The following is a 25,879-nucleotide window of genomic DNA, read 5'->3' as shown; positions in this document are numbered from 1 at the left end:
GGGTTGCAGGGGGCCTATCCCAGCATACATTGGGCGAAAGGCAGGAATACACCCTGGACAGGTCGCCAGTCCATCGCAGGGCACACATACCATTCACTCACACACTCATACCTATGGGCAATTTAGTTTATGTCTTTGGACTGTGGGAGGAAACCGGAGTACCCGGAGGAAACCCACGCAGACATGAGGAGAACATGCAAACTCCACACAGAGAGGCCCTGGCCGACGGGGATTCAAACCCAGGACCTCCTTGCTGTGAGGCGGCAGTGCTACCCACGCATATAATAACAATGAATATTATTATTATTATTATTATTATTATTATTATTATTATTCTTTTTTAAAATTTTTCTTTTAACTTTATGTTAAATGAAACATATGTGTACATGGTCAATTCCCTGTGTCAGAACCTCTGGTGACTGAGTGCGATATTCAGATTTCAATGCACTGCAAGTGCTTGGGTACCTTATTGCATTCTCTACAGGTTTCATTACTCCCCTGTCAGACTAGTGGAATCATTTCCTGGATGTATTATGAATAACCTGCACACTGATGTACTTTATTTATGCAGTAGCACTGTGAATAACCTGCACACTGATGTAGTGTATTTATGCAGTAGCACTGTGAATAACCTGCACACTGATGTAGTGTATTTATGCAGTAGCATTGTGTTGGGGACACATTTCCTGTTTGACGCTCCGGGTACTCCAGTTTCCTCCTACAGTCCAAAGACGTGTAGGCTCCTGGGTCCACTTGCAAAAGAGATGTCAATTTCAATTCAACATTACATTACACATTATTTAGGTGACACATTTATCCAAAGCGACTCACAGTTGATTAGACTAAGCAGGGGACAATCCCCCCTCCGCCGCCCCCCCTCCTCAATGCAATGTGGGGTTAAGGAACTTGCTCAAGGGCCCAACAGCTGTGTGGATCTTATCGTGGCTACACTGGGTCTTGAACCACCAACCTTGCGGGCCCCAGTCATGTATTGAATGTATCTTCCATGTATGTAACCACTACGCTCCAGGCCCCTAACGAGCTGGTTGGTGCCTTGCATGGCAGCCAATCACTGTTGGTGTGTGAGTGTGTGTGAATGGGTGAATGAGAAGCAATCATTGTACATCGCTTTGGATAAAGCCGCTATATAAATGGCAACCATTTACTTTTGAAATACCATGGGCCTATTTGGACTGTAAGATCAATTGAAATAAAAAACGCACATGTATTTATTTTGTACTTCAATTAAGTAAATGGTCCTGGGTTCGAATCCCCGTCGGCCGGGGCCTCTCTGTGCGGAGTTTGCATGTTCTCCCCGTGTCTGCGTGGGTTTCCTCCGGGTACTCCGGTTTCCTCCCACAGTCCAAAGACATGCACGTTAGGCTGATTGGAGAGTCTAAATTGCCCGTAGGTATGAGTGTGTGAGTGAATGGTGTGTGTGCCCTGCGATAGACTGGCGACCTGTCCAGGGTGTATTCCTGCCTTTCGCCCAATGTATGCTGGGATAGGCTCCAGCCCCCTGCGACCCTGATCAGGATAAGCGGGTTCAGATAATGGATGGATGGAATTAAGTAAATTTACAGTTTACTTTAAGCTTTGCTGAATTTTTTAAAATGCTGACCAGGTGCAAATACATCACCAATAGGTTTAAGTCTACAACTGCATTTTACAATTTAGAATACACAATGAGCTATTGAATTAACCATAGTATATTGAGTTAGGCATTGACAATGTGAAATATCTTAATTGTAGAACAGGCCTGGCATGGAAGATTCGCCCTAGAAACAGGAATCACGCGCCTATTAAATCAATAATGTAAATAACATGGTGACATTTTAATAGGCTACCCTTAGTCCACCCAAAGTAGACTATCGTTCCACTGCAATTATAGCAACATACGGGGTCCTTGCGTGCACACGCACGCGCAGCCACACACTCGTCCATCATAGTCCAAACCTCAGTCAGGACCCATCCCACACATAACTTTAATTTTCATGGAGAATACTGTGTGGAAAACAGAGTAGCTCTTTCATTTCTCGTTCGGTTACGCCGGGTTTGACAATATAGATTATTATCGCATATATTTTAGTATCCTGTACACACGTATTGAATATACTTGACGAAACATAGTCCTTTTGTTTTCTTACAATACAACATTTTCTTTGCAACGGGAAATTCACCAGCAGAGCAAATTGACGCATCAAAGGAAAATAAAGTATTCCGCGAACCGAGGTTAAACTTGAAACCAGTCACAAAACCCCCTCGACTGCGCTCCGTAACGCGGCACCAACAAGATCCAACATCGCTGAATTCTCTCCCGGGAAGCTGACGGCATAAATATTAGACAGCCTGGTACCAGAATGTCACAGTTGTTGTCCGCGCTGCTCAGAAAAACGCGATGGGAATAATGCGCTAAAATGAACGAAAGGAAACGAAACGTTATTCGAAAACGATGATTTCATCAAACGCACAGTATCCAAGCAGGGATAATAGCCAGGATGATCTACTCATGAGTACGGGAGTTGGAGGAATAGGCTTTTCCAATTATCACGGATATTACCACGGGTGAGTGACACACCTTCCGTCTCCAGCATGCAGGTGCCTAGGTTTTCTGTGACACCTCTTCACGCAAATACATTGTACTGAAGTCATTATTGCATTATTGAAAGATGGAGAAGAAGCGTTATTGAATTACCCTAACAAACTATATTCTATAGTACAGGCTACTGTACAACATAACTATACAATGGAAAACTATATATTTACTGTCAGTATTGACATCTGCTCATTATATGCTCATAATAAAAAATGATATTTTAGCAGTAGTGTAAACTAGAATTTTAAGGGCATTTTAAGCCACTCTATTTTTATTAAAATACAAAATAAATTAACGGTCGATTTTACACAAATACACCATGTGTTTTGGTTCTGGATATAAAGAAAAATGTCATGAACGGTAAATACACAGTCATCATCTGATTTGAAGGAATGTAATTTTTTCAAAAAACCTATTAAAAGCAATTGCTAATTTCTTGATATGTTAACTGTATGGAGCATCGTCCCAGATAAGTCACAAGCTAGGTTTCAGGTAACATAAAAGTAGCTGGGTACCAACACACTGCACTGCATTTGTTCCACGCAACATGAAGAACAGTTTGTCTTCACATGGTCTTTACAGTTCTGAACACTCATATCTGACATACGTGCATTGTGAATGCTTAATGCAGAAAAAATGTCAATGGAATTATATTGAATTATGTAGTAATGTGTTCAGGGAGACAGTACAACCATGTTTAACTATTACAGTTCAGAAATAAACGAACAAACAAATACGCGTGCGCACACATGGTAATTTAAGAAGCATTTGGTATCAGGGTAACATTTACTACCATGGAAACCAATTATAAGCAAAGTGCACTTGACATTATTTGATTGTCGGTTGCTTTTATTGGCAATCCGGTGTGAAATGTTGTTCAGAGAATGTGTTTCTGAAATGCACCTGCAAAGCTGAGATTATTCAAAGTAAAGTGCACAATGTTAAATCCATTTTATCTGCTCTTACGGATTACACGTGGCCCCTACTGGACACATATGCACTCTGTGGAAGTTGATTTAACGCAGTTTACTGTGTGTCAGTCACAGTGTTTTGAGTTGGCCCTTTAAGTTCTGATGTAACCAGTGTGACAGACTTCAGTCCTGGACACCCGCAGTCATCTCTGCATTTCCCTAATTAAGTGATTCATTTGAGTGATCGATCTGCTAAACAGTCCAGAAGGCTGGTTTCCAAGGTTTATTTGGCTGCTGATTGAAAGGAAACCACGAAAACCCGCTAACACTGCAGCCCTCCAGGACCAGAGTTTCAACGCCCCTGTCGTAAAGGATCCTTTCACTCTCCGCTATCCACAGGAGTCGAGCCACAGAATAATGGTGCATCCTTTTGAGGATTCAAGATTCAATACTTTTATTTCCATAGCTGCCAGGGCATGGAGTTTGATTTGGTGAGATCAAACATTAACATAACACAACAAACACACAAAAAACAACAGAAGAAGAAGAGGAGAGAGGATGGAGGATGGAGTAATGGTGAAGTGGAGTTACAGTAGGAGTGGGTTGCTGCGAAATCCCCTTTCTGGGGCAAAGCCAAAAAGATCACGGCTCACCCCTCCCACCCTGCCCCCCCCTCTGCCCACGTCCCTCCCCCCTCTGGCAGGAGGCTGCGTTTGAAATTGCATACTAGCATACTAATGCTACTAAATCCCGGGCTGATTTTCATTGAAACGTAGTGTAAGTAGTATGCTAAGTATGCAATCAGATGTAGCCTTACTGTAGGTCCATCAAGACCAGGACTGTCAGGTACCGCAGCAGAATTTGTAGACCCTTCTTATCATTCTTACGCTGATGACACCCAACTCTTTATTTCCTTCGCCCCCGACACCCAAGTCACCACACGGATCTCTGCCTGCTTGGCTGATATCTCTGCGTGGATGACTTCCCACCACCTGAAGCTCAACCTTGCCAAAACTGAGCTTCTCTACATCCCTGCTAAGTCCTCTCCGTCAATCGACCTCTCATTGACTGTTGAGGACTTTGTAGTTTCCTCCTCCCGTACGGCAAAGAATCTTGGGGTGACTCTTGATAACTGCCTCACCCTGGCTCCACAAGTATCCTCCACTGCCAGAACCTGCAGGTTCTTTCTGTATAATATACGCCGTATCCGTCATCTCCTGACTGAGAAAGCCACCCAGCTCCTAGTCCAGGCGCTCGTCATTTCCCGCCTGGAGTACTGCAACTCCCTCCTAGCCGGTCTCCCAGCGTGTGCCATCAAGCCCCTCCAGCTGGTCCAGAATGCTGCAGCCCACCTGATCACCAGTCAGCCCAGGTCGGCTCATGTCCCCCCGCTTCTCATTGGCCTCCACTGGCTTCCTATTGCCGCACGCATCCGTTTCAAGGCCCTAGTGTTGCCATTTCAGGCTGCTAAGGGGACTGCCCCATCTTACATACAATCCCTGATCACTCCCTACTCCCCAGCTAGACCACTCCGGTCTGCCAGCTCTGGTCGCCTTATGGTTCCCTCTCTACGTGCACCTGGCGGTCGAGCTGCACGTTCACGCCTGTTTTCCGTTCTGGTTCCTCAGTGGTGGAATGACTTGCCTACCACTGTCAGAACAGCAGAATCCCTCCCCCTATTTCGACGCAGACTCAAAACCCACCTTTTCAAACTCTACCTTAGTCCTCCCTCCTGATTTGCCCTGCCCCTCCTTTCTGATATCCCTATCCTTGTCTAACCCCCCCCCCCCCCCCAAAAAAAAAGAAAAAAAAAAAGGCACTTATGATGACAACTATGTTTAGAACAGCATTTCCTGTGTATTTTGCTAGTTCTGGATGTGATGCTTTGACTTATGGTAGGACCTATGCACTTGTAAGTCGCTTTGGATTAAAAGCGTCTGCCAAATGACTAAAATGTAAATGTAAAACCTTTTAAACTTGCATGGCACACTGCTAAAACCAAGTTTAAAAGGTTTTAAAGGGGGCTACAAGTTCACGCCTCTTATGGCGTCTGTGTAGGTACTGCTGCGGTACATAACAGTCCTGGTCTTGATGGACCTACAGTAAGGCTATGTCTGATCCCATACTTAGCATACTACCTTTACTATGTTTCAATGAAAATCAGCCCGGGATTTAGTAGCATTAGTATGCTAGCATGCAGTTTCAAACGCAGCCTCCTGCCAGAGGGGGGAGGGACGTGGGCAGAGGGGGGGCAGGGTGGGAGGGGTGAGCCGTGATCTTTTTGGCTTTGCCCCAGAAAGGGGATTTCGCAGCAACCCACTCCTACTGTAACTCCACTTCATCATTTATTCCATCCTCCATCCTCCATCACAAACCGTTGAGCTACATGTGAAGACTGCACACATACCCTTGGATCATGTACTATGGTCAGAGTAAAGTAGTGTTGGTGCATGAACAGTGTTTAGAGAACTAAGCCCGGGTCATTTTCTAACACAAAAACACAGACTGGCCCCTCAGGACCAGAGCTATGCCTCTCTGTGAGGCTAAACCTATTTCTGGACTGCTGGCCAACATCTGCTCTTCATCGTTTTCAGTGCAGTCGTGCGTTTGATCTGACATTTTTCATAAAGTCACAAGCTACTGCTGCACAATACATGCTGATCTGTGGGGAACGAGGTTTGCTGTCTTTGCTGTGTTTGCTGTGTTTCCAATAAGGGGATACAGGAGTGATAAATCACTGTTCTATGCAGCTCATTACTAAATGAAGGCAGTAACTGGGTAGAATAAAATGGCTTTTTGCACCGTTCTCTGGAGACTCTAGTGACTGTCGTGTCTGAAAATCCCAGGAGGTCTGCAGTTTCTGAGCTACTCAAACCACCCACAATAAATAAATAAATAAAGCATAAAAAAACATACATTCTGGATCTACAGGAATGGAGCTGTACACATGTATTTCAAAAATACATGAAAATAAGCATTTTAATGGTTGAAAACAAAACATTTTTCAGGAACATATTTTCATATTACAGTTGGAATACATGTAATTTCTGTGGGATCACTCATAACAGCCAGTCAGAAACAAAAGATACCAGTTTTGCCAACAGCTGTGCTTATCAATGCAATTTGTGTTCTGCCCTCTACGGCACATCTTTAATACTCGAGATTAATATAATTTAAGATTAATCATTTATATTGCGCATCAGCTGAACAGAATGAGAGTTTCTACGAAAGACCTCACGTTTGAGAGATTGCTACAGTAAGACACACAGAGAAAGCCAATATTTCTTGTCCGTCTTCCGTGTCTTGAGTTGGAGTCCTACTCTATCTAATCAAGAACCCCCTCCCCCCCTCCTCTGAAAAGCCTGACAGTTGATGGGTTGAAAATCATAAGATTCATAAGAAAGTGTAAGCAAAATTTGTGAAAAGTGATTTGATACTTTTAAACTGCATTGTTGTGACTAGTCATATAATACCTTTACTAGATCCTCCATACTAGACGTGACATTAAATGCACACTTATACTGTGGTACACACACTCACACGCGTACACAGAAAAGCTCATATTGTACAGTAAATAACATTGTATTCAGTACTGCACTGTAATAGCTTTGTCGTGAGGGTGAGTGGTTTGGTTCATCCAGGTGCAGGGCTGACAGGTGCAGAAACACTGACAGTGTCTGTTTGTTTGGCTAAGGATCTGATGATGTACTGTATGTCTTCTAGACTCGCTTCCCTTAAAAATAGCCGATCTCTGGGGCCTGTTACTTGGAAACAGATAATGGAAGTCCTGCTACATTTTCATACATCTGTTAATGTGTTAAAGAAGAATATTTCCGGAATATTTCCATGCACACGCACGCACACACACACACACACACACACACAGACACAGTACTGTGCCCCATATTAAATCATTGTGGCAGCACAATTTACAGGGATTACATTTAGAAGGCTTTCAGTGTGACACCTGTGAGGCTTTCAGTACAGAAGCTATATATGTTTCAATAAAATTAACATGAAAGATTGTCGATGATTGATTAATGACAATGCACACAGGCAAACACTTTGACAGACCATTCTGTATATTCAGGTGCACAGAACTGACTGGCAGACTTAGCACAAGGCAACCGCTCACTGTGAACAATTTTCATCTAAACCCTGTTTTGACAAGCAGGGTTTGTGGTTAATTGAGTGTTGAATATATAAAGCGCTCGAGGAGCGACTTTCTTTCTTATCTTAGCATATGAATCACAAAGCCTGCCTGTTGTTGAAACATTGCTTCCATTAAAGAAGTGAAGTGGCAGATTTTGAGTAGGAAGGCACACAGTAAATGGCAGTGACATACAGTCGAGTAGGAGGAAAATAAAAAATTGTTTGACTCCCCTGTGGTTCCAGTATTACCCCATATTTTCAGCTTGTCTGTGTGCTGGATATATTTTACACAAGAGAAGTGCAATTTCACACACTGCCTCCACCGGTGAGTCAAGTTTGCCTGGACATTCAGAACTATTTGGACATTTTATGGGGAACCATTTCAGAATTTACTGTTCACAATTGCTATGAATTATTATTTTTCATACTGTAAGATAGTACTTCTCTCATCCTAAGATGTTCTCCTCTGGAACTTTCCTTTGTCAGAATGCTATGCAGGCAGCCTGTAGCATAGTGGCTAAGGTGCATAACTGGGACCTGGAAGGTTGGTGTAGCCATGATAAAATCTGCACGGCTATTTGGCCCTTTAGCAACCCCACATTGCTCCTGGGGGACTGCCGCCTGCTTAGTCTAATCCACTGTAAGTCACTTTAGATAAAAGTGTCAGCTAATTAATGACATTATATAATGTATGACAATATTTCTCACAATCAGTCGTGGTGTACCTCTGATCATTCCATTTGTTGTTACACCCAGAATTTAAACTCCTGAATTGTAATGAGATGATAATTATAATTATGGTAATTATAATTATGCACTGGAAATAATCAATGTGGAATGATTTTTGATTTTAAGGCCATTTTATGTCAGAAATAGCAATGCATGCCATGAAAGATTAACATCCCAAATTCATATCCTAGCACTTTTATTCTGTCAGATAAATTACTGCTTTCACATTCTGTACTGTGTCTCTTATGAAGACACTCAATTTTCAATTTCAGTTACATACAGACTGACAAAATATCTGAATATTTGTTGCTCTGGGAAGTGAAGAACACAATTACATTATATGTCATTTAGCCGATGCTTTTATCCAAAGCAACTTACAGTTGATTAGACAAAGCAGGGAACAATCCCCCCTGGAACAGGATTAAGGTCCTTGCTCAAAGGCAGATCTTATTGTGGCTACACCAGGGATTGAACCACCAACTTTGGGGGTCCCAGTCATGCACCTTAACCACTACACTACAGACTGCCAATAGCACAGCAGCTGGCAAAAAGCCAAATACACATTATCTTAATTAAGCTAGAGGAAATAAATATGAAAGCACTTTAACCTGCTTCTTTAACAACCTAAATTCATCAGGATATTTGCAGTATTTCTGCACAAGGGTCTCAAAGGACTGAGTCTGATAGCCCCTACTGTAGAAACGGTCAACTGCTTAAGTGTAAAGAAGTCAGAACACAAAGGCACAGACTGTAGCCTAAAAGTATTAGCCAATTAGCGTTGTATTAGATCACTTGGTATCACTCTGACATGGCAATTACTAATAGTGCAGTGTGGGTATATTTTCGGCTGAAACAGCAAGCAGTCGCAGCAGAACTAATGTAATCAAACACCAAGCAATCTGTTACCATAGCCAGGCACCTAGCCTATCTACCCGACCTTCTGTGAATTATGACTCATGAGTTGGCCAACTGCCAATCGTGTGGCAGCGGCTCCATGCATAAAATCAGGCAGATACAGGTCACGTGCTTCAGTTAACGTTCACATCAGCCAAAACAGTGAGCTCAGTGATTTGATTGTTGGTGCCAGACGAGCTGGTTTGACTATTTCTGTAACTTGTGATCTCTGGGATTTTCACACACAGCAGTCTATAGAGTTTACTCAGAAAGGTGTGAAAAACCAAAAACATCCAGTGAGGATGGACAGAAATGCCTTGTTGATGAGAGAGGTTAACAGAGAATGGCCAGACTGGCTCAAGCTGACAGAAAGGCTACGGTAACTCAGATAACCACTCTGTACAATTGTGGTGAGCAGAAAAGCATCTCTGAACACACAACACATCGAACCTTGAGGTGGATGGGCTACAACAGCAGAGGACCATGTTGGGTTCCGTTTCCTTCAGCCAAGAACAGAAAGCTGAGGCTGCAGTGGGCACAGGCTCAGCAAAACTGGACAGTTGAAGACTGGAAAAACGTAGCCTGGTCAGATGATTCTCGAAGGCATACAGACGGTAGGGTCAGAATTTGGTGCCAAAAGCATGCACCCAGCCTGCCTTGTTTCAACAGTCCAGGCTGCTGGCTCCCCAATGGTTTGGGGAGAGTTTTCTTGGCACACCGTTAATACCAATCAATCATTGCTTGAATGCCACAGCCTATTTCACTATTGTTGCTGACCATGTGCATCCCTTCATGGCCATAATCTTCTAGTGGCTATTTCCAGCATGATAATGCACCATGTCTCAAAGCAAAAAATGTCTAAAACTGGTTTCATGAACAAGACAATGAGTTCAATGTTCTTCAGTTTATCCACTGAAATATTTTTTCAGTGTGGTTGGGGTTAAATAGTAACATTACTTTAGCTCTTTGTTTCATATTTAAAGAGGGAAATAAATGACAGAATGAACACCACAGAAAATGAATATGTAGTTTGGAAGAATTAAAATGAAATAATTTAAGATGCTGTTTGTGAAAGAATCATTTATTCGGAAATAAATTTTGTTACCACTTGTTAAGTACTTCTGTTGATGGAATGTTGATGATAGATTCAATAAAAGAAGAAGAATTTGTCTTCACTAAAAACCATTTAGAAAAGCGTTTTGTTTAGTTTCTCAGAAGGTTGCGTTTTGAAATATGTGAAAACCACCTTTGTCGCAGTTTCTTTAATTCCGGAAAGGTCCGTAACCGAACAGCATGTCTAAGCCCACACAGACTACGCATTCTGTTCTTGAAGCAATCGCCCACTGATGTTGGGCAAGATAAACTTCTGACTGTGCCCATACAGCAAGGCTGCTGTCATCTCGATTTCGCCATTTTCCCAAGATGCCACTCAGCAAGTGAGCCGTGTTATATAATTCTGATAACTTCTCAAAATATCTTTAAAACAAGTGGCAATATAATCTTCAAGCAGAGATCTGTTTCTTTCCATAAATGGATTACATTAGTTCATATTTTCATGTTTAGGAATTCTGGCAAAACATCCTGTGGTTCCCGAGCAGTTTCCCAAGCTCCTTTGGTTCCATTTGAATGCCATTTTATTCTTTGTTTTGAATGGCCTTTTTTCCCCTTCAACCCCTGCTCCACTTTGAGTTTTTAGTTTAGTTTTATTTAGTTTATTTAGAGATTTAGTTTTATTCCTGACACTTTAAAGGCTTTTCCACTGGAGCATGTCCAGATGTATAAGATTGTCTTTACCTTTACATACAGTATATTACTGTAGGTAGTTTTTCCATGTTCCTTTTCCATTGGGCGACATTAGAGAGGTTGAGAGGTAAGAGAGGTTGTCTGGCTGACAATAGTCAGTACAATCTCTGCTCTGGGTGTGTTGAAGTGTCCCTAACCCCCAGTTGTTCCCGACGAGCTGGTTGGTCCCTGGCATGGCAGCCTTTCGCCATTTGTGTGTGAGTATGTGTGTGAATGGGTGAATGAGAAGCATCAATTTTGAATCTCTTTGTGTCGTCCTAATTGCTGGAAAAAGCGCTAGATAAATGCAGTCCATTTACCATCTCTCATCCTTAGACACTTTCCTGTGACACCTTCCTTTACCTGATTTATATGGTTAAATTGCTTTCACTTTCCTTTACCTGATTTCTGTGCTTAAGATGCTTTCACTTTTCTGTACCTGATTTCTATGGTTAAGTTGCTTTCACTTTCCTTTACCTGATTTCTATGGTTAAGATGCTTTCTCTGCCTTGGTAGGCGGGGCAATGGTAACGGGCCAATCCTGACGCGGCTGACCCCGGGGAAGGCAAGGCGACAGGGGTCGCGGGGGCCGGCTTACATGTTCAGCGCCCGCTCCGGCAGCCTATCGCTGACCGAGGAGCGTTTCCTGGACGCGGCGGAGTATGGCAACATCCCCGTGGTGCGCAAGATGCTGGAGGAGCTGCCGGAGCTCAACGTCAACTGCGTGGACTACATGGGCCAGAATGCACTGCAGCTGGCCGTGGCCAACGAGCACCTGGAGGTGACCGTGCTCCTGCTGAAGAGGGACAACCTGGCGCGGATCGGCGACGCCCTCCTGCTGGCCATCAGCAAGGGCTACGTGCGCATCGCGGAGGCCATCTTGGCTCACCGCGCCTTCGCCGACCTGCGGAGGCTGACGGCCAGCCCGGGGCAGGCCGCGACCGCTCCGGACGACCACGACGACGACTTCTTCGCCTACGACGAGGACGGCTCACGCTTCTCGCAGGACATCACGCCCATACTGCTGGCGGCGCACTGCCACGAGTACGAGATCGTGCACGCGCTGCTGAGCAGGGGAGCGCGCGTGGAGAGGCCCCACGACTACTTCTGCAAGTGCAGTACCTGCGCCCACCACCAGAGGCACGACGCCTTCAGCCACTCCCGCTCGCGCATCAACGCCTACAAGGGCCTGGCCAGTCCCGCCTACCTGTCGCTCTCCAGCGAGGACCCCGTCCTGACCGCTCTGGACCTCAGCAACGAGCTGGCCATACTCGCCAACATCGAGAAGGAGTTCAAGGTAGGGAGAGCGTGACCTAGTCAGGTCTAACTTCCCTGTTGCCCATTAAAGGCCCACACACATATTTCTCCTGTTTCTGAGCTTTTCGTATCATCCTGGAGCTTTTGATTTGTGTGCCATACTGATTCAAGTTAAACAATCACAATTTTGGTGTGCAAATTTTTGGGTCTAACTGCTGTTCTTCCAAGCTATTTGTAAAAGGATTTTCCACGTGACATGATGTATGTTTTTGCATAATTATCAGATGACTGCTAAATGTTAACTACTGACCACAGGAGAAGGAGGAGGGGGAATTGGGCTCTGGGGGCAGGGTTAGGGACTTTTCAAAAAACCTACGTGACTGCTCTTTGCGAATGTATTGTGCATGCTTTCGATAAAACAGGGAGCTAAAACCAGGAAGAGAACACTGATGTGTGTGGGCCTTTAAAGAACATACAGGTTGCTATGTGTTTCACGGCGTAGTCTGTGAAATTGGTAGTTCTAATCCGGCCATGCAACATTTAAAAAAACCCCACCAGATATTTGGTTTCATGTTATTATATATATGTATATAAATGAAAAGGGGTTCACTTTATGGGAGTTGTGTGGTTATAGTCGAATGACCATAAAAGCAATTGAAAGAATTGTTGGAAGGCTGACAGCAGTGGTTTGTTGTGAGAGCCACTCTGTAGCTAAGCGATAGAGTCCCTGAAACCGGGCCAGAGAGCAGAACAGCTGAAATAATGGAGAGCGAAGGACCATCACATTAGTGTAGGGAGACAGGATGTGAAATGAATTCATTTCTCCATGTCAGCCTTAAACTGTTAAAAGTCTGTCTACTCGCTTCTGCTTTTGGATTCTTCTCAATCAAGTGGTTAAAACAGAAAATCTTTGGTCCAACCTTTTACTCACTTTTATTATTCCTTAACTTTTTTATCTTAATTTTTAGAAAACTATTTCACCTTGCCTCTGAAAAGCACATTGAATTATCTATATGAAATGTGCTATGTAAATAGAAACAGAATAGTGTTTCTGTTTGTATGTAAATACAAACAGAAACACTACAAACACACACACACAGGAAGGAATCTGTTATTGATGTACAGAATGTAATTTGGTTTGCGATGGAAGCAGAGATCTTGGAGGTGTTTTGAGTCCGGGCTGAGCAGATCTGGACACTCTCTAGGCAGCTGGCAACATGACAGAGACATCAAGACAGCCTGTGGAACGTCAGATTTATGTACAGCGCCGTTACATGTATTTACTTTACTGACAGAAAGACCAGAGTGTTTTACACAGCAACATGCAGTTATTATTCTCACCAAGAGAGATAGCAATAACTAAAGTGTTTACAACAGTTTAACAGCGTATTTTAAGCAAAATATAATCCTGGAAACAAAACCTGAGATAGAAGATAAAACATGTTTAAATGTATCATTATTATAATAATAATAATACTAATAATAATAATAGTCAAAGCAAATACTGTAACTTAGAATAACTTGTAATAACATAAAACTTTAGCATTGCCGCGGGGCCCAGAGTGTTAAATTGGGCATGTCAGAAGATGTTGATTTATGAACATTTAGAGCTGGACATCTGCGTGATTTGGCTGGTATGTTGTCCAGTATGTGGGTGGGCAAGTCTCAGAGGTATTAAGAGTACATTTCACAAGCTCTTGGTAAGCAAAGTACTGCATTTATCTTCATTTTATTGAACTTGTTTTTTTGTTTTTTTAAACCCTAGCAGTCTTTCATTATTCTGAAAGGAAAGGATTTCCAAAATGTATGTCCACATCCGAGTTGAAAATAGGCACTGGACATTGTGCTTTTGAATGATTACAGAATATCCTAACCTTGTTGGGTCAAGATATTCTGTAATCTTTAAAAAAAAATGCCAACAAGAGATTCCTGGAATTAACTGAATGTCTCCTGCAGGTATGCCTATCGTATTGACTGAGCGTTCATTCACGAAATTTGGGCTGAAACACAGTTTTACTGCAGCACTTTACGGTCCTTTTGAAATTAATCCTGATTTATATTCAGCCCATATTTTATGATGCCATCTGTAATTCTCTGCATAGTGCCAAATCCATTAATATTTCACGACTGTGGTTAAATCGGAACCTTAGCCGTAGGTCATCGTGTGTAGAGTTCTATGGGACCAGTGATAGTGGGTCTTGACTGGTAACCTTGGAGATACTTCCATTAATCATCAGCTTGTCTCATTGATATTCACCTTTTTATAGACACCCTGTCCAAATATACCCCAGAGTATATCATTCATATTCACTTTATAGACACCCTGTCTGAATACCACAGAGTATACCCAGAGAGTATATCATTCATATTCACCTTCTTATAGACACCCTGTCCAAATATACCCCGTCACCCCACCTCTCAAGAACTCCCATCTTCTTCTGAACTGTGTTTTTTTACATTACATTAGTTATTTAGTCGCTTTTATCCAAAGCCACTTACAATCGATGAGACTAAGCAGGGGACAATCCACCCTGGAGCGCTAGGCTACATGCTGCCCCTTTTCAACATTGTTTTCCACTTTCAGAACGATTACAGGAAGCTGTCTATGCAATGCAAAGATTTCGTGGTGGGACTGTTGGACTTGTGTCGGAACACAGAAGAGGTGGAAGCCATTTTGAACGGCGACTATGGATTGAGGGAACGTTCCCGGCTATTGGACGGATCACGCCGGCCCTGCCTTACACGCCTAAAACTCGCCATAAAGTATGAACTGAAGAAGGTGAGGGTGAACATACAGTATATCACTGAGACATTACATTATGATAATGTGAGCAGATAACGTCCTCAGCAATTCATCTGCATGTCTGAGCAATGTGAAAACTAAAGGAAAAGCTATGGATTCTTTATGGTAAGAATAACAAGGGCACAGTGCCATTTAGGAAGACATCCTCAAGACCGCAGTGCTCAAGTGTTTCAAGAAATGTTATATGTCATGATATGCAATATCTGCAATATCTTTTTTTTTTGTTTTTTTAATTTTAATCGAAAATGTCCACACGTTTTTGGTTATGTTGCCGTATATTCCATGGTTGTAAGGGGTTCTCCCGTCTTGCTCTATTCCGTGTAGTTTGTAGCTCATCCCAACTGCCAGCAGCAGCTTCTGTCCATCTGGTATGAGAACCTGTCCGGGCTCCGACAGCAGACCACCGCCGTGAAGATCCTGGTGGTCCTGGGCGTGGCCATCGGCCTCCCGGTCCTGGCCGTAGTGTACTGGATCGCTCCTGGGAGCAAGGTCAGCCTGGCGGGCACTGCACCTCTCCCCAAAAACACAGCCCTCCAGCACCAAAAAATATCTTAGTGGCAGCAATACCGCATCTACGATTCACTGCATCTCAATGTACCGTTGCATTGATTACTCTTTTTGAAGAGATGTAACGTCTCATATGTTGTATCACACCATCGGCATATTTTACCCGGCAGAATGATGGATGGTTAATAAAGTATGAATAACTACATTATAAATAGCATATTGCTAATTATAAAGAAAGAATATAGTCAAAAAGTTATTAAATAATATGTGTAGCTGTTGAGCAGCCTATGGTTGCCAGTTTAGATAAAATGCCGCCAGTGTATACCTGTGTATCAGCATTAGGCAGTATGCCTCATGAATGCACCAGAACAAAAAAGCACATGTGCATGAGTATGAGTGCTAAGAGGACCTGAGAGGACAGTACAGTTCCGAGTCCTAGTGTAAACATACAGATAATCAGAACCCTTGAAGAGTACAATCAACTTTCAAACTAGCATACCACAGTTAGCAGCTAGAATACCCTGAATACAACAATACAACAGCCAATAAAAAACAATATCTATACAAGTAACAATATCAATACAATCTATACATAAGTGCCATTACAGTATAAGGCTAATCATGGTGGTGAGTTAGGGAGGGAAAGGTGTAGCCTGAAGAGATGAGTCTTCAGTCTGCGCTTGATGGCGGTCAGAGACTCTGCCGTTCTGACATCATTCCACCACCGTGGGACCAGGACAGACAGCAGTCGTGAGCGTGAAGTGCAGGTGTTGGCGAGGGGGAGGCGCCAGACGGCACGAAGTGGCAGAACGGGTGGTCTTGTTGGTGTATAGGTCTTGATAAGGGATTGAATATATACAGGGGCTGATCCCTTAACTGCCTGGTATGTGAGCACCAAAGTTTTAAATTTGATGCGAGCCATAACAGGCAGCCAGTGGAGGTTGCTGAGCAGGGGGGTGACATGTGAATGTCTGGGAACATTGAATACCAGACGGGCTGCAGCATTCTGGATCAGTTGCTGCACATTACAGCATTACCACTCATTGACACAGTACTGTACTGTATGGTTCAGTTTATCCACAACCATCAAGTAAATGTGATGAAAGGTGGAGATTGAGCTCTCTCTGTCTCTGTCTCTGTCTCTCCCTCCCTCAGCTGGGGAGGATAACGAGCGGGCCCTTTATGAAATTTGTGGCCCACGCAGCTTCCTTCATGATCTTCCTCATCCTCCTGGTCATGAACGCTGCGGACCGGTTCGAGGGAACCAGTCTGCTTCCCCACATGACGATCCACGACCACCCCCTGCAGCTGTTCCGCATGAAGACCACCCCCTTCACCTGGATGGAGATCCTAATTATTTCCTGGGTCATAGGTAAGATCTCTCAGCAAGACACATTCCATTCCCCTGCCTGGTTTTACTGCTGAATCTCCTAAACAGACACATGCAGTACACATGAGCACTGGAGGGTATCTTAGATGGCCTGTCATAGGTCCTAAGGAACAGCAGAAGGTGTGCAATGTTTTGGATTGAACCAGCAACCCCCCGAATGCCAGACCCTTACAGCCTGAGCCAATGTCGCCCCATATATATATAATATTATATTATATCATATCATATCATATCAGATGGCCAAATTTCCCAATGTCCTGCTATTGATAAAGAGCTGGTTTAATTTATGGCCTCATTTTAATGTACAACATTGCAAAAAATGACTATACCGTTGTCTTGTGGTTTTTTCAAGAGAAGATATGATTTCAACATTTTTCTTGACACAAATTCCCATTGTTTCAAACTACTTACTAGGTCGAGTCACGTTTTTTGCAGTGGGCGGGTTATTTATAGATGAACAGAATTGAGGTCAGTCAGCTTTTCTGAGGGTGAATGAGAGAACTGTTTTTTTATTTCAGGGATGATCTGGGCGGAATGCAAAGAGATCTGGTCCCTGGGCCCTCGAGAGTACCTGCTGGAGCCCTGGAACCTGCTGGACTTCGGAATGCTGGCCATCTTTGTGTCGTCCTTCATCGCCAGATTCATGGCCTTCTGGCACGCCCACTCGGCGCAGACCTACGTGAACAAGCATTACACAGACCTCTCCAACATAACGCTGCCCTTCCACATCGAGTACTACCGCCTGGGTGAGACAACAGCAGAGGAGGTGACAGATCGTGTTCCTGGCAATGTAAACGCAAAAAAACTAAAACGACCCAGAATCATTTGACATTACAGACTGTTTTATAAGATTTTCAGAAGTATTTAAAAATGACAGAATTGGGGTGGTTAAAATGCTGAGGGGGCTCCTGTCTATGCTTCTATTTGAAACTAATGCAAGGCTTTCCCCTTCCAAAGTGCAGGGAACTTTACCCCTTTTGGTTTCCTAGACCCATTCTGTACACTCAGATAAAAAATTAATCTCCATTTGTCTCCATAGAGGAAATGATTTTAGTTTTTATGGAACCCTCTATCATATGCGTGAAGCATGAAAGCTCCCAGAAAGTGAATCTTTCAACTAAATAATGATTCTATTGAATCAGAGGGTTCCTTTTGGAACCGTGTGTCTCTGAGTGTGTAGCAGACTTCCTTTAGAAGTAAAGGCTTTTCAGAGGTCACAAGAATGGTTCCACTAATGATAGTTTGTCACCATCTCAGACAATAAGTTTAGTACGCACCCCACTTGCAGTCCTGAAGTTATACTGCCCACACTATTGAGACAAACGGTAACTACTCTGCAATTACCCCAAGGCACAGAGTCCAGCAAGCACTGGCTGCAGAATGGGACTCTCTTTTAGAAGCAAACAATAGAAGCTTCCAGAAGATTTGTTCTTTGAATCTTGGGTTTGGAACCGGTTTGAAAAAAGCTGAAATAACGATCTTTTCTTTTTTTAAACACTGTAGCCCGGATCAAGTGGGCTCCCTCAGACCCCCAGCTCATATCTGAGGGCCTCTACGCCATCGCTGTGGTCCTGAGTTTCTCACGCATCGCCTACATCCTGCCGGCCAACGAGAGCTTCGGGCCGCTGCAGATCTCCCTGGGGAGGACGGTGAAGGACATCTTTAAGTTCATGGTCATTTTCCTCATGGTCTTCCTGGCCTTCATGATCGGCATGTTCAACCTCTACTCCTACTACCTGGGAGCCAAGCAGAACAACGCCTTCACCACGTGAGTTTGTGCAGACGTTGTGTTTGCTATACTGGGGGAATAAGCCTTAACACGCAGGCATTCCACCACTCCCGGAAGGTCTGGGAGTCTCCTGGAATTTGTCACCTGCTCCCTGATACCTCCGAGTGGGCAGAAAGGTTATCTGTTGCAGCGTAGGTACTGCAGTAACTAATCTGATATCACCCAACCTCCTAGAGAGCAAATATTTTCCTAATCACATTCTGACTTGAACACCTTAATTCCATCGAGCTAATAATAAAAAAACAAAACATGAAATCGTTTACTGGTGTGTGAAAAACTCAAACGCACACCGTGGTCAGACAGAGTCTCACCTGCGTGTATGGTGGAAATGTGCAAGTCAGAATCACGTTCAGAAGGCGGCGGTGCTGTGTACTGTATTTATTTTGAGTGTAGATTTATGGTCTTGACTGAATGAAGATAACCCTGCAGAGGCCTCCTCATTACATTAGTTCTATTGCTTCTTATCATAAATGATGGACTTGGCCTATTCAGGCTTCAGCAGAGGAAACGGGATGTAAGATTACTGGTCCTGACTGATGGACTGACTGACCAGTTCAGCACTAATGAAATCATGAATCAGAGCGGGAAAAAAAAAGCCCTGGCAGAGTAGCCATCCCAATTTACCGTCTGTTTACCTCTATTTTATCGTTGGGCTATGTGAACACGCTCGGAATCCCCAGCCATCATTCAAACAAGGCTGTTTATGGAAAGTGGTGTTGTAGTTCCTTTACGGTGTGAAGCAGTTTACTATGTTTGGATGCAAAATTTGACGTAAGGGACACTACGACTATAAATGGCAAGCTGTGAAAAGGCCAAATCCTTTTATAGTCATGATTACAACCATCGACACAGAGTGGACCCAAAAAGGAAATGGCTTATAATCACTCATTAGGGTGTCGGGGAGCCAGATGAGACCACGACCTTTGCTGGAATTGTGTCTGGAGGAATACATCTCCACTCTTTTGTAAGAAAGTCAGTTGGTGCAAGCAGAGAATGCAGTCTCAGGTGATTTTCCAGAATGTTCCATAAATGTTTTATTGGGTCCAGATCTGGTGACTGAGAAGGCCATGTCGTATGGATGATGTCGGTGTCATGCTCATCAATCTACCGCGCTCTGTGTTCAGCGGGTGTTGTCATTTTGACAGACACCCATCGTTTTGACAGAAACACAGGGTGAAGGTGATTCACTGATACCACAACTTTAGACCAGTGCCTCAGACCACTACAGAATCACCAGCATCCATCATTGTTGCATTCTCTTTACTACCTGCAGTTTTCTAAAAGCCATCATAACTGGATGAGGTCATTATCGCATTATGATAATTGCTTCCATTTTCACAGTAGTGTTCATCATCAGTGCTTATTGGTGCTTACTCATTAGACATTTGACTATTTGTGTTTCATATGAACTGCACATGTAAGTTAATATTTAGTTTTTCTCTTTTTTTCAGGGTTGAAGAAAGCTTCAAAACGTTGTTTTGGGCCGTATTTGGACTGTCTGAAGTGAAATCGGTTGTCGTAAACAACGGGCACAAGTTTATTGAGAACATCGGCTACGTCCTGTACGGCGTTTATAACGTGACGGTGGTCATCGTGTTACTCAATATGCTTATAGCCATGATAAACAGCTCATTCCAGGAAATACAGGTAACCCCTGTGGCAGAGAGTTCCTCCTAAATTATTTGCGGCAGAGTCACAGCAAAGCATTTCATTCTGCTTCGTGAATCAGTGAGCTCAATAAGACTGTATGAAAATGCAGTGGAAATGTTTTGGATGAAATGTGATGAAAGTAGAATAAAATCTTTTATTTACATATTCATATTATTATTATAACTTTCTTTGGGGACCACCTATTGTATAAAACTCCCAAAGTGCTTCACAGGTAAAGTAAAAGACATTTCCTGCAGGAGCAGACTGGATTCTCTCATTTTCTCAATGAAAGCGATTCAGGATCGTTATCCGGTGCTAGCTGAATGGCTGGTTTCTTCCGGTCTGCGTAGCGGTCCCAGCTGTTCAGCAGTCGGCTGAAATAACCCCGAGACCCTTCTCCTCTACGCTCCACGATCGCGGCTGTCACCTCATTTGTGCATGCGCTAATGGCTCCCGTCCGGCCTCCACCACTCCTGAGGAGCAGATGTAATTACCCTGCCTCGCAAACAGACTTAGGCCCTGGGCAATGAGGGAGGGAATTCAATCTGGAGTTCAGTGGAACTAGAGGGGAGGTCAGAGATTCAGTGAGTTTGGCCAGATGGTCCACCAGAAGCAGCTCTCCCTGGGTGTTTTCCCCCCCCCCCGCACCTGTTATGGAAGTTGAGCGTTTCTACTGCAGTTACATGCAATACATACCCTGCAATTAATTACATTTATCGCAATATTTTACAAGAGGTCCATAGGAGAGGTTGAACTGCTTGGTGTAAAATCCAGCTATGACCAGCTTGAAATGCCAGCTACCAGCTGTTTTAAAACCTTAGCTTGAGCTGTTTTCTTTCCAGCAGGGTTGGTATTTGAAATGTGGCTGTTGATTGTATTGCAGTATATTGCAGTTCTGGAGTCCGTTTGTCTGTCCGTCTGATTTCAGGACGACGCTGATGTGGAGTGGAAGTTCGCCAGAGCCAAGCTGTGGTTCTCCTACTTCGAGGAGGGAGGGACACTGCCCGTCCCCTTTAACCTGGTCCCCAGCCCCAAGTCCTTCTGCAGGCTGGCCCAGTGGCTCAGAGACCTGGTCCTGCTGGTGACCCACAGACACGGGGGCGACTGCAGGGGGGACGCCGAGCTCAACGAGGTGGGTCCGATCCCCCGACTCAGACCCCCTTCATCCAAACAGGGCCCCTTTAACCAGAACACCACTAAAAATTAAACAATATTAAGACATATTTTTCCCCACACAGAGTGGACAGTGTGTGGAAAAGCGTGCCAGGTCATGTAGTGGAGGCAGAAACACTGGGGGTTTTCCAAGACCAGGCTTGATACGGTTCCAGATACCAATTCGCTTTTAGGCAAACTAGGTGCACTTTAGTGGTAGGAAAAGGCAAGTATTGAATGGCAAATTCTTCTCAATATGTTATATTAAAATACAGTCCCTTTACTGAATCAGCCCAGACTTTGAACTATACTGTATCACAAACCAGTTACCATCTGAGAAGGAACCAGAACTTCTGAGTTACTTCCTCAATCAGTTCTTAAACATTACACTGTACTACCAGCAACATTCAGTATCACGGCATTGATGATCCATACTCTGCATATTGCACCCATCCAATAATTCTGATCTCACAGAGAAAGTATAAAAGCAGTGAAATTCAGCTTTTAGCTGGTTTGTTATGTAACTGGTGGACACGAAGGCCTCAATCTTCCCTCCGGTCAAATAAATCCCAATTCCCCCAGGGCAGTGTTGGGGACACTGTGCTGTAGGGGACATTGTGTTGTAGGAGACGGCCTCTTTCAGACGAGACGTTAAACCGTGTTCCTGATTCACTGTGGTTATTAAAGATCCCATTAAAGATCCCTGGCTTTCCCAACCTGCCACTTAATCATCCCCTGATTTAATTATCTCCCTCTCTCCCTCAGCTGATGTGTAGTGGAGAACTGTTTTTTAATCCTGGCTGAATGAATAGCAGCGGCAGACGTGTACACTTGGTGAAAAGTGCCCTCATGTGGCAGGATGAAGCACTGCAATAATAACATTTGGAGGGGCCTGTTATTTTCGTCTTTGGGAAGCATCTGTATGTTAATGTACATATATACATATTCCCCAATCTGCAGCGTATATGACTTTTCTCATTCCAGCTCGGTCAAAGCAAGGACTCAAGTCCTAGAAATTCACCTTGTTCAAGTCATCACCAGGTAACTAGCCCCCTTATATTGCCGTATACCCTGTGCGCAATACCAAACATACAGCAAATAAATACATTAATATGGAAAAATATATACACGTAATGACTTAATGAAAATACATGTCATTTAATATAATTCAGTGGATAGCACTGTAGCCTCACAGCAAGAAGGTCCGGGGTTCGAATCCCGGCCGAGGCCTCTCTGTGTGGAGTTTGCATGTTCTCCTCGTGCCTGCGTGGATTTTCTCCAGCTACTCTAATTTCCTCCCACAGCACAAAGACATGCACGTGATGCTGCTTGGTGGGGGCATTAACAGGGTGTGGCTGCAAAACAGCATGCCTGCTCAGCCAACCTCCCCTGTATACATGAATAAGTAAAGGTTCATTAAATTAAATTCTACTCACTGCAGCTTAAACGGGAGCGATATTGAATATGTGCCACCGTGCGGTTATATGTTGCCGCAGTAAAGTCGGCGTTGCCACTGGAAATGTACTTGCCTGCCGGCGTGTTTAGTGTCTCCTCCCTCCCTGCAGAAGATAATGAAGCGGCTGATTAAACGGTACATCCTCAAAGCACAAGTGGACAGAGAGAGCGATGAAGTGAACGAAGGTAAGAGGCATTCCGCTTGACACGGGCCGGGCGTCGCCATGACAACCGCGCCGACCGCAACGCAAACGCTCGTTAGCGATTTTAAATGTTTGTCTGCCACTGCTCTGACTACTTTAGACTAAGCAGGGGGACAATCCCCCCCCTGGAGCAATGTGGGATTCTTTCTCACGGACCCAACAGCTGTGCAGATCTTTTTGTGGCTTCACCGGGGCTTGAATTAGCAAGATTCCGGGTCCCAGCTATGTACGTTAGCCACAAGGCTCCAGGCTGCTTTGAGTTTCGTAATGAGACTTAATATCTTATATTTGTAGAAAATAATAGGTTGTTTTAAGTTAACGTTTGCTTGACAAGTTAAATGTTTTTGCCCCATTGGCAAATCATTGGCAAATCATTGGCACATTTGCTGACCTTTTTATAACAAAAAAGTAATAGAAATAAGATTTAAAGTCGAAATACAAGACTGAAATCCACCAGGCTACAGGCTGGCCCAGCGTCACTCTCACCCCCTCGTTGGGCAGGTGAGCTGAAGGAGATCAAGCAGGACATCTCCAGCCTACGCTACGAGCTCCTGGAGGAGAAGTCCAACAGCATGGAGGAGCTGGCTGAGCTGGTGCGGAGGCTGGGGGAGAAGGTGCCCTCCGACCCCCAACGGCAGTGAAACCCCCCACCCGGGCCCAGGACGTGCTGACCCAGCCGCGGGAGATGTCAGAGGAGATGGAAACACGCGCCTGCACTGCAGGTGTGAAGTCGCACAGATCACAGGGTGTGCCCGTGCCAAGTTACCCAGCATCCCCTGGGCCCAGCTGCATCTGCTTGTTGTGTTGCTACGCTTTCTTGGGAGCAGAGAGGGACGTTGCCCAGACAATCCTCTGCAAATGTTTTTGTTTTAAAGCTCCACTGTAATAAGTGGAACATTCTCTCTTTAGTCCTGCTGCTAAATCATTGTCCAAATTCACTGCTTTAATTACTCCCTTGCTCTCCAACTCAGCTAATGCCTGCTGAGTCTCCTGGTTCAAAATGGCTGCCATGCATCACCCAGGCCAGTGCTAGGCTACTGCTGCTGGTAGCTAAGGTCCGTTTCCTCGTCGAGTGACTTTCGTTGTGAGATGAAAGGTGGAATTTAAAAACCCCGATAGTGCCTTTTCCACAGAATTCACTATCAGGCTTCAGACACCTGGCAGTCAGGAAATGGGCAGTAAGTCAGATAAAAACGAATGTTTTATTAATATTTAAAAACCCCATTATTATACAGTGATGCTCCACTGCCTGTGTCATTACTGAGTCTTTCCTCTGTGGATTCTACAGAGCACAGCCTGTCACTCTCACGCACACACGCACGTGCACACAAACTCACACACACACACGCGCACACACACACGCGCGCACACACACGCGCGCACACACACACAAACGCACACATAAACCCCACACACGCATGCATGCACCCACACGCATGCATACACACACTGACACACACACATACACATACACGCACGCATGCGCACACACAGCTGAGCTGTGCAATCGTCACATTGATAGGAGCTCGTATAGGATAGGATATTACGATAGGATAGACACGTCTGATTGGTCAGTAAACTGGCCAATATCCCATTAAACACAAGACCTTTATATCCAGATAAACATGATGTTGTAGGCGCTGCGATCGTCCTCGGATATGTGAGAAAAAAACATTTTTTAATCACAGTGTCATGCAACATCAGCATACAGAGCGTGTGTCAGGAAACCTGAGAAACAGTTAAGGGTGGGGTGGGGGGTGCCATAGAGGACAGATTTTGCATGTTCTAAAATAGAACAATTTATTCATAAGATTGGGTTATCAGCAGTAAACTATGAGAGATTTGCTGATGTTACACCCAAAAGAAGAGTGAGAGGGTGATAATTGTAACAAACGAGTATTTGGTAAATGTAATGTTCTGCCCAAAAGGCTGGATTCCTCAGGTTTGAGAAACACCAGTATTCTTATGGTCAGAATGACTGTGTGTGTGCCATGTTTTTCTGCTTGCTTTGTGCATTTTACAATCTCCTCCTCTGCTCTAAAACCTTTAAACTGTGCAGAGACCACAAAACGTCTAGACCTGGACACCAGTGCTGATTTTATGTGCAATAAAAATACATTTGGCAGAAGATTGAGAATTGAGTTTGGTTTTTTTTTCCTGCTTGTGTTGAACAGTTAAGCGGCTAGAGGAACTAGAGCCGCTGAAATGCTGAAATGCACACTCACTGCCATTAGATCCCTCACACAAGGTGTGGCATGTTTACATTAAATAATTCTGCTAAACTTGCCAAACAGTGCCTTTCCGGGGTGTGCAACAAATATTACCAGCCCTGAATGCACATCCGCCTCCCCAATGACCTGTCATTTTGCAACACTGCACCCAGTATAGAAGCTGGTAGTCATACTGCGTACTGTGGGAGAGTGAAGGAGAAACTCATGAAAGAACAGGACCTACACTCTCTGAGAAAACAATAAAAAAACACTGCAATAAGTCATGTGTTACCTGTTCTGTCATAATCAGTCAATCAGCAAATTTTACATTAATCAATGTTTTTGTGAAAATGTAAATTTAGTGGCTGTTTTAGGCTTTCATCTTGTATCTGCATGTCT

General features: G+C 44.0%; 1 protein-coding gene across 1 annotated transcript; it reads left to right on the top strand.

Moving 5' to 3' along the window:
* The first annotated feature begins 1,978 nt into the window (after positions 1–1,978).
* On the top strand, positions 1,979–25,398 carry LOC133108612 (short transient receptor potential channel 6-like). The gene is made up of 12 exons (XM_061218219.1): positions 1,979–2,565; positions 11,581–12,361; positions 14,906–15,100; positions 15,449–15,613; positions 16,787–17,003; positions 17,540–17,767; positions 18,525–18,789; positions 20,262–20,457; positions 21,389–21,592; positions 22,597–22,653; positions 23,178–23,253; positions 23,772–25,398. Exons 1-12 carry the CDS (start codon positions 2,453–2,455, stop codon positions 23,909–23,911), a joined length of 2,637 nt encoding a protein of 878 aa, XP_061074203.1. The 5' UTR covers positions 1,979–2,452; the 3' UTR covers positions 23,912–25,398.
* The last annotated feature ends 481 nt before the right edge of the window (positions 25,399–25,879 follow it).

The sequence above is a fragment of the Conger conger genome, chromosome 13 (genome assembly GCF_963514075.1).
Source record: "Conger conger chromosome 13, fConCon1.1, whole genome shotgun sequence".
Classification (NCBI taxonomy): Eukaryota; Metazoa; Chordata; class Actinopteri; order Anguilliformes; family Congridae; genus Conger; species Conger conger.
Note: the sequence above shows the minus strand (reverse complement) of the source record. Positions and strands in the feature narration are given on the sequence as shown.

Excerpts from the sequence above, each read along its gene's own strand:
- LOC133108612 (XM_061218219.1), top strand. The coding sequence starts at position 2,453 with ATGATTTCATCAAACGCACAGTATCCAAGCAGGGATAATAGCCAGGAT. Across the intron at positions 22,654-23,177 it reads CTTGTTCAAGTCATCACCAG|AAGATAATGAAGCGGCTGAT; the intron begins GTAACTAGCCCC and ends CCCTCCCTGCAG. Across the intron at positions 23,254-23,771 it reads GAGCGATGAAGTGAACGAAG|GTGAGCTGAAGGAGATCAAG; the intron begins GTAAGAGGCATT and ends CTCGTTGGGCAG.